At 41.2% G+C, this 9,550-nt stretch overlaps 1 protein-coding gene across 1 annotated transcript in view; it reads left to right on the forward strand.

Moving 5' to 3' along the window:
- Positions 1-668: 668 nt before the first annotated feature.
- The window catches only part of LOC133000177 (dedicator of cytokinesis protein 3-like), a 95,864-nt gene continuing 86,982 nt past the window's right edge, over positions 669-9,550 (forward strand). The window contains 3 exon segments of the mRNA XM_061070041.1: positions 669-759; positions 901-984; positions 6,490-6,530. Of these exon segments, the coding sequence (XP_060926024.1) occupies positions 669-759; positions 901-984; positions 6,490-6,530 (216 nt within the window).

Below are 9,550 nucleotides of genomic sequence, written 5' to 3' on the forward strand. Positions count from 1 at the left end.
CTGACTCCTGATTGGTTGAGCTCCAGTATGAGCAGTATGCGTCGTCCATCTTTATTTACATGAGCAGTGTAACAATAAAAGAAGACTTTTCATGATCTTGCATATTTACCTTTGTGACATATTTAAACCTTCAATTTTTAACCTTTTTATCATTTAAAATGTCTAGTTCTCATTCTTCCCACTTGTCTTTTCGTAGCTCTTCACATTGAATGTCACGACACATAAGAGCTGAAGTGTGATAAAGTTTTGAATCCTTTAAATATAAGGACTCACAAGTTGGTGTAAATCAATAAATATGACTCCTGGCAGATTCCTGATGAGACGAGTTCCCTTGTGCTTTTCACTTGTTTGTTTGGAAGTAAACACTTTGTTCAGCTCCTCAGATCAACTCGTGTTCTCCTGTGTGGCAGAATGTTTACTGAACATCAAACATCTGACGTGGTTTGAATGTTAAAGCATCGGTTTCATATCGAGCAGCTGAGAGCAGAGAGTGTAGAAACACCCAGGGCGGAAAGTTACATCCTGACGGGATTAGAATCCAAACAGAAATACATCTTCCTTCCCCGGGACGTTTCCGTACTGTACGTTTTGTTCCTGTAGCCGGTGATGTTCAGTGACAGCAGAGGCAGCTCAGAGCTCTGTTGTTCTCCGGGTGAACTGGAGCAGTCATGAGGAATATTAACATCAACAGGAGCTGGGACAGCGAGGACGTGGCCGATCAGAGGCTGACGTCACGCTGCTCTCACGGGACCAGGGCGCGTGAGAGCATCACGTGGTTTACGACCTACGAGCAATTTAAAAAGAAAAGTTTTCCGATGAATGAATGATGAAAGCGTTTGCTGTGCTGAATAAGTAAGACCTTCTCAGAAGCTCATGTGTTTCCTCTCTGTGTGTCCTCAGTGATCTGCAGCTTCCGCGGCTCGCTGACTCAGGGCTTGACTCTGGAGGTCGGAGAGACGGTTCAGATCCTGGAGAAATGTGAAGGTAAGACTTCGACCTGATGGTTTGACACAGAGATCACGTCTCTGGACCAGTATCACCAGCGCTGAGACCACTGGTCCTGCACCGGTAACACATGCACTACGTACAGGAGCTACTCTGAACCTCCTGCTGTGTGGAGCTGTGTCTCAACATGATCATAATTTATACTTTATTTTTACCGCAGCTTTAAAAACAAGGTTCACAGCTGGTTTTGACAGACACAGAATGATCAGGTTCAATCACAACTAGGGTTGCAAAATTCCGGGAATATTAAAAGTTGGAAACTTTCCATGGGAATTAACTGGAATAAACGGGAATATACGGGAATTAATGGGAATTAACGGGAATAAACTGGAAATGTTGTGGGTAATTTATACTAACTGTATTTACCTTGTCATATACAGACATAAATATAAACATTTTGTTTTGTCATAGGCTGATTTGAGCCCTGAGGAAACTTTGGGCACTTGACTATATGCTTCTGCATCGTTGTGTCATTCTTAACATAGGTCTTTGCACAGTATTTGCTAATGTACACAGCCTTTCCTTCTACATTGGATGGGGTGAAATGTCTCCACACATGAGAGAGTGCACGTGGCATTGTTCTGTAGAATAAGATGAGAAAAAAGATTGTAAAAAAACACTAATGCAATGCCAGAGATATAAATAGTTAGCCAAACAATTGCAATCGTCTGTAAACATATTTTACATTTGATGGATAAATGAATGGAAATAGTCTAGATGAACAGATGAACAATCCTCAATCAGCATGCTAATATATTTTCCCAGTAATATCATGGAAACTGACCTGACTAGTCCTTCACTCTACAGCAGGCCTCAGTAGCCCTGCTGTAGAGTGAAGCATGCTGGGAGTTATCTGTGCATGTGATGGAAGAATGCACAGTGGAGGGTTGAAACTCAACGTTCCATACATCTTTAAAATAGAGTTTTGAATGAAGATTTCATTGCTCAGCGTTTAATTTGGGTATTTTTTTTTTGTTTTCAAAATTTCCAAAATTCCCGAGCTAAACTTTCCGCCCCTTTGCAACCCTAATCACAACAATACGTTCACACTGATCAAGATATAAAAGTAATAAGTAGACAGCCTCACGTGAAACAATCATTTTTTATTATTATTTTATGCTCAAAAATAAATGTAAATACACAATTTCCTTCCTGTGTACCCAGTAGAGTTATTTAATTTAAACATCTGTATCTTCTGTCCTCTGAGAAAACAACTGGTTGGTACTTTTCCACATTATTCTTATTTTCAGTGCAGCAGCAGCAGTGTTAGTTTGTCTCCTGCTCTTTGTCCACAAATCTTCATGAGAGCTGCAGCTGGAAAAGCTTCTAATGCTGCGGCGGCCGTTATCTCCGCTGCTCACTGTGGAAACAGAGTCACACTCATCGCTGCTTCCTTCAGTAATGAGCTGTAAATAGCCGGTAATAGGCTGGTTGGACCTGGACCGGAGCCCGAGTCAGACAGGAGCTCGCAGCTGGAGCCGGAACGTGTGTGAGGCTCGAGAGGGAGATGTTGTCTTCTGCAGATAATGAGTGAGTGTGAGCTCCATTAGCCACAGCTGAGCAGGACGCAGCCATCGACCGGGGGCCGGAGGCCGACTGGGGCCAGAACCAGCATCTTGTCATTTCCTGCGTCTTTGTTTGGCTGCGTCTTCCTCCACATTCACTCAAATTCAAAGTTTGCACTCAAGCCAATCAGCATCGAACGCCCTTCTCCACTGGTCAGAGAATCGTCCTATCACACCCTGATGTTCAGGATTTGCTCCGGTAGTGAAACTCGATCCTCACATCAGGAACACGATCGTCATCTGATCCGAGGCGGAGTCACAGCTTCTCACACGTCGTCCTTCTCGACAGGTCTCCTGCAGGATTGTGGGAAGTGTAGTTCTTCTCTGTGTCTTCGCAATTAAAACTTGTTTTTCCTAAAATGCAGCCGACGTCATGTGAACTTCTGGCTTCTACACGATTATTTAAAATGATTTCACACCCTCGTTGCTTGCGGTAAATCTACCTGGGATGGTTTTAATGTTACGGCTGATAATCAAAGTCTCTAATCAGAATATAAATGGGATGTTTACTTCTGGAACAATGCAGATACTGGATGGATTTGTCTCTTCACTTCAGGGTGTGTGTGTGCTTGTGTTTGTTTGTTTCAGCTGCTGCAGAAACACTGCAGAGCTTTTAACACTGAGAAGGAACTCTGAGTCTTTCTTAAAAGGATCTTTCCACCTTCTCCTTCTGCTCTAAAGCTAGAGTCTCCTCTGCAGACAGCGGCTCAGTGGCTGTAGTGACATTGATATGGAGAAGGCAGCCGGCTGCAGGAATGCAATCCCTGAGGTCCATTCTTCAAATATAGCTTAGAGTCATAACACTTGAGAAGGCATTAGACTTCCTTTAAGAGCATGGCAGCAATTTAAAGTAGGAGATTTGGACTCTGTCAGCGTTACTGAAGAACCACAGTCGCAGCAAAGACTCTCATCAGTTTATAAGAACGGCTGCTGTGGAAGATGTGTTACAGAGGGAAGATGGCTGCCGGTAGATAACAGGTGAACAAGCAGGAGTCATAGAGATCAGCTGTTAGTGGGTTGTAATGGAGATAAGTTCATCCATTAAAGGTCCAGTGTGTCGGATTTAGTGACATCTAGTGGTGAAGTTTCATGTTGCAGATGAACACCAAAACATGAAAGTGAACCTGTGGAGGCTTCAGTTGTCATAGAAACTCTAAAGGTTTAGTTTGTCCAGTCTGGGCTCCTGTAAAAAACATGGCTGCCTCCGTAGAGAGAGAGCGGGTCGCTCCTGATGTAAATATCAACTAAGTATTTAAATATATGAAAGGGCCATTCTGTATGGGGTGCCGTTTGTCAAGCAGCTCACGCTGAAAATAACAGCAACATTTTGTCACATTTAGCTTCAAACCATGTTTAAAAAACTGGTGTGAATTTTTGAGTCACTTTTTTGCACATTTACAACAATATTTGTCAACTTGGAGATATTTTAAACATTTAAATCCAAATGTTAAATGTAACACTTAAATGTTAAATGTTAAATCTAAATGCTAAATCTAAATCTAAATCTAAATGTTAAATTTAAATCTAAATGTTAAATTTAAATCTAAATGTTAAATCTAAATGTTAAATTTAAATCTAAATGTTAAATCTAAATGTTAAATTTAAATCTAAATGTTAAATCTAAATGTTAAATTTAAATCTAATTGTTAAATTTAAATCTAAATGTTAAATCTGAATCTAAATATAAATGTTAAATCTAAATGTTAAATCTAAATATAAATGTTAAATCTAAATTTAAATCTAAATGTTTAATCTAAATGTTAAATTTAAATCTAAATGTTAAATCTAAATCTAAATCTAAATGTTAAATCTAAATGTTTCGGGTGAAACTAAATATTTAGCTAATATGCAAATTCAAATGCCGGTACAGGAAGTAGTAACAAAATAAAAGCTCGAGGAAGTCAGAGTGTGTTTATTACGGAGCCCCCCAGGGGACACGGGGGAAAATGAGGACAGCAAAATGACTTTTGCGAGATCCCGAGAAAGTTTAGGACAATGTACATCCGGGTATCTCATAATAATGACATATTAAGTCATTATTATGAGATACGGGTTGTGGGCGGGGCGCCACAGAGCAGGGCTGAGTGGCTGCGGGGACAGTCGCCCTACTCGCTAAATGTGACAAAATGTTGCTGTTATTTTCAGGGTGAGCTGCTTGACAAACGGCACCCCATAATTCTGGGGTAAATAAAACTACAGTTTATACAATTTAGAAGAACCACATCTCTAGGATTCTTTTATATTCAGTTTCTAACAATAGATCTCTTCACACTGAACCTTTGAGGTGGAGAGTTGACAGTTAGCGTTACTCTGCTAGCTTACTTACATCCAGTACTTTTTACTTTCAGGCTTAATAACATGAGGTGCATGGATATTTCTGACGTTAAACACCCATCACAGGTGTTTGCTAACATTAGAAAACACTGACGATGGCCAAAATTTATTTGAGTTGTATTTATTCTCGTTCACCATCTGAGAGCTTCAGTTACAGTGAGGGACTCATCACACACGTCAGGACTTAACAACAGGATATTGATCAGATACTAATCGATCAGTACCTGTTGATTGACAGTGAGGAGCTCAGCTGCTTGATATTACTGCATCAACAAGCTATTTCTTTTTTGCATAAACCATCTGGGGCGGAGCTCCAGGGACGTGAAGCATCGTTTAAGACTCATATTTGGTTGATTTGATCGCCTGATGGAAACCTGCATTTATTCTATAACGCCGTATTCATAATGAGTTGAGTCAGAGCCTCAGAAGTCTCTCCTCCAGTTCTGCCTCCCACTCAGAAGTGATGTGCAGTGATTATTATTGTGATAACGCTGCAAATGATTCTTCTAATAATCACTCGCTGAGTCGTTTGGCTCCAGGAGGAGAGATGATTATTCTTCCTCAGAGAGACGATGTGTGACAGGGAACAAATTAGACACAAATATGCACCTGCGAGGTCCCACACACACACACACACACACACACACACACACACACCTGCCCTGTCATCTCTGCTTACACACCTACAGTATTTAATAATAATAATAATGATAATAATGATATACACATGCACGTGTACAAATGAAGCTTTTATTGCCGTCTTTCCTCCCTCGTGTTTCTCATATCTTACACAAGCAGTAAACGAGTTTGGCTACACAAACGCACACACAGACACACACAAAAACGCACACACACACACAGACACACACACACCGTCCTCATTTCAACTCCTTCAAACAGACCCAGACGCTGCTGGTCCGGCCCCGGTCTGATTAGCATATAGACGAGAGGCAGGGGAGTAAACACAGCCGTCTTAACGAGGGTGATAAATGAATCTTGATTGGTTATTAATTACCCCGGCCAATTAAGCCTCCCTCCTCCATATTCATATCAGAGCAGCGAGATCTGCTGAGGAAAGGATTTTGCAGGAAGATAAGATGGACACGTGTCCCGGTCTGTGTGCGACTGGAACGTCTTTCAGAAATTTTTTAAAAAGGAGTCGGTTGTGTCTCAGATACTCAGAGTTTTGAAATCTCCAATAAAAACATAATAAATAGATGTTCTCTCCGTGAAGGTCAAAGTAATAATATGAATCATTTTGATGTAGACGTCTCTCTTGCTTCCCTCGGTCACTGACAGACAGAGGTCACCCGAGCCGTTCAGTTCCAGGAGTCGGACACACAATCGGTTTTATTTCCACTCTGACGAGACACAGAAACTGATTTACAGGAGAACTGTATTATACAAGATTAATCATTTCAAAACTTCTTTTTTCATTTTGTCACAAGTTGAAAAAGCTGCATCTCATAGTCTCACACAGAACATGTGTTGAAAACTAAGTCTTTAATTAAAACCAAACTCATCAGAAGCACGAACACGTGAACACTTCACATAAATCCTGTTGTTTCTGTTTGTCTCCTTTCAGGATGGTTCAGAGGATTTTCTACGAGGAAGCCGAATGTCAAGGTAAGAGTGATCGACAGCTCCTGCTCTGCTGCTCTCTTCTCTCTCTCTCTTTCTTCGACTCTTTTTCCGTCTTTCTTCTAATTAAATGTTAAATAGAAAATATCTTAATCCCCAAGGCAGCATGTGACCGAGTGGTGACCTCGGAGTTTCTGCCTGTGGCACAGAAACAACCACGGATGTTTGAGTTGATCAGAGATGTTTCTTTGTGTTTTAAGTATAATTACCAGTCGATTTTCCCAGGGGCCGATTCTAAGAAACTGAATTCATTAATTAATTTATTCATGTTCGAGTGCCGGGGGCCGATTTAAACCCACAGCTTGTGATTCTCAGATTAGCTTCTTTGAAACTTCTGTTGACGCTGGACAATAGTGTGACGACGATGAGGATGACGAAGGATGTTTTTCAGTTTGACTTTCCTCTTGTGTCTTACAAAGGTTTTTTGTTCATGTAAAAGTTAAAGAGCCCAAAGTCTGTGTTCCTCTCCTGAGCTGAAACCTTCTGTCTGAACCTGAGCATTTAAACCTGAAAACACTCGATTACATTTGATTACAAAGAGCTGACGGCCGTTGTCCCTGGAGACGTCTTGAGATCTTATCTCATAAGAAAGGGACGGACGGATGCACCAATGTGGTTGTGTGGAGACGTCTCGAGGGACATTCAGGAATTTACTGTCTTTAATATTGTGAGATAAGATAATATAAAGTTTTATTATTTTCCAGGGAATAAGGATTTAAATCAGACATAATTAGATGACTGATATCTGAGTGTTATCTAAATATCAGAGTAAAACACAAACAATAGAAGAATAAAAACTACACAAGAGCAAAAACAAAGAACATAGGGACTAGAGCAAATTTACATATTTACCAAATTAGTTGAGTTCTTAACGATTTCTTGAAACGGACTCTGCATGTTTTAGTTTTGAATCTGTATCCTGGTATGAACAGAAGGTCTCAGTCAGGAGCTGTGAAGATCAGGAAGAGAACGAGGGTCCAGCCCGATGTCTGACCTGTGTCCTGTGTTAGTTCACTTTTAATAATCAACTTTATAATAAAATATAGTTTACAGTTAAAACTTTCGGACCAGTCTCACTTTAAGGAACTGTTATCGAAGGTATGAGCTCGACTTGGTAAAGTTATTCTCTCTCTGAAAGAAAAGCTCCAGTCACCTTGTGGGTTTCGACCTGCTCTTGTTGAGGATCACGATGAACCCAGCGTGATCTCCAGCTTCCTCACAGATCTGATCTGAGTCACGACCAACAGCTTCTCATCCGTCTCTGTCTTGAGCAGCGTGTCGGGATGAGGAGTTAACCGGCTTCTGGTTTTACAGTCTTTTAAAAGAAGAAGCTCCTTTGTGTTCGGTCCTGCTCCGTCCTGCTCTCCTTCTGTTTTATTCTTCTCTGCTCTGCGGCTCCATAAGAAGCTTTATCATATCTCCACAGCAGCGTTTCCTCCAGCTGCGTGTTCCGTGCTCCAGATGAGGAGAATTAACACGAGAGAGATAATCTGTCGAGGTTTTTCTATTTTGCATTTTCATCAGCAGCACAGACGGTGACGTGAAGATATAAATAAAACAGAAACACCTCTGGTTTGTCTCGGAGATTCTTCTAAACACATCGGGAGTGAATTGTCACTGACTCACAAACACGTGCAACACAACAGAAACTCACACGAAGGGACAGGGAACATCTCATGTAAAGTGTGTAGTGCTTTTACATTCACAAAAAACACACACAAAAAAACCCACTTGTGTCCATTAACGTTATTGTGACATGTTGAATATAATATTGACTCTGGAGGAATTTGTATTGAATTGAATATGTTTTGAAATCATTGAGACAAAGCAACGATTCTTTCATTTCTTACAAAAACACTTCTGATAATCACATGTTCAAAACCATGAAACACACACACACACACACAACCACACACACACACACACACACACACGCACACACACACACACACTGGATGCTTGTTAACAGGTCAGTGCACTCACAACACCTCAGGCTCATACATTAACACAACCATTGATTCTCTTTAGTTCTCTGTGGTCTGTACGCTACAGTGTGTAACCACTGTGCCTTTGTGTCTTTGCCTTGTTGTGGTGTGTGTGTGTGTGTGTGTGTGTGTGTGTGTGTGTGTGTGTGTGTGTGTGTGTGTGTGTGTGTTCTTGGCTCAGATAAGTATTGAGTTCTCCAGTTACCTTCCAGCAGATCAGACCAATCAGGACACACACATGTGGATATTCACATAGGTCATCACTCACCTGGTGAATCACTGACTAATAATCAAGACTTTGTTTCATGTTATAAAGTAAATTCACTCAGAGAAAAACAATTAAATAACAACCATGAGAGCGTCCCATGTTGTTCAGCTTTAGTCGGACGCTCTGTCTCTGAGTTTCAGACACAAACACTTTCACTGAAACTTATGCAAATGTGCTTCTAAATATTTTAACATGTTCAGGCTCCGCTGGATATTTGAGCTGCAGGAATACTCGGCTTTTAAGACAGTTCCAGAAATAGAATATCTCAAGTTGTTCCTGATGTGTTCCTGACGTGTTCCTGACATGTTCCTCACATGTTCCTCACGTGTTCTGCAGGTTTTGTCTGTGAGAACAAATGTCTGAGTCAGTGTCTTTCGACATGTTCTGGATCTTCTCCTGCAGCCTCCTGGTAAAATCTGTAAAATGTCAGAGTGAGTCCATGTGAGGAACCAGCAGGACAATGTGTGGAAGCTTCCCAGAGAGCGAGTGGAGGTTTGGACGAGGTTTCTAACACGTGACCGACGTGAAACGTGAAGAACACAGACATCTCGGGATGAAGAAGAGGAGCCGGACACGTAGAAGACGAAGACGTCCACTTGGAAACACGAGGAGATTCCAGATCTTCTGGTGATGAGGGATGAGCTGTATCCAGAGTTCATGTCTGAAAACATCTCAACTCGTCTTCCTCTATTCTTCTTCTTTGGTTGTCTGTTGTTTGGAGGACTGGATCAGATCTCCCTGTGGACGCCGGA

Source organism: Limanda limanda, chromosome 4 (genome assembly GCF_963576545.1).
Source record: "Limanda limanda chromosome 4, fLimLim1.1, whole genome shotgun sequence".
NCBI lineage: Eukaryota > Metazoa > Chordata > Actinopteri > Pleuronectiformes > Pleuronectidae > Limanda > Limanda limanda.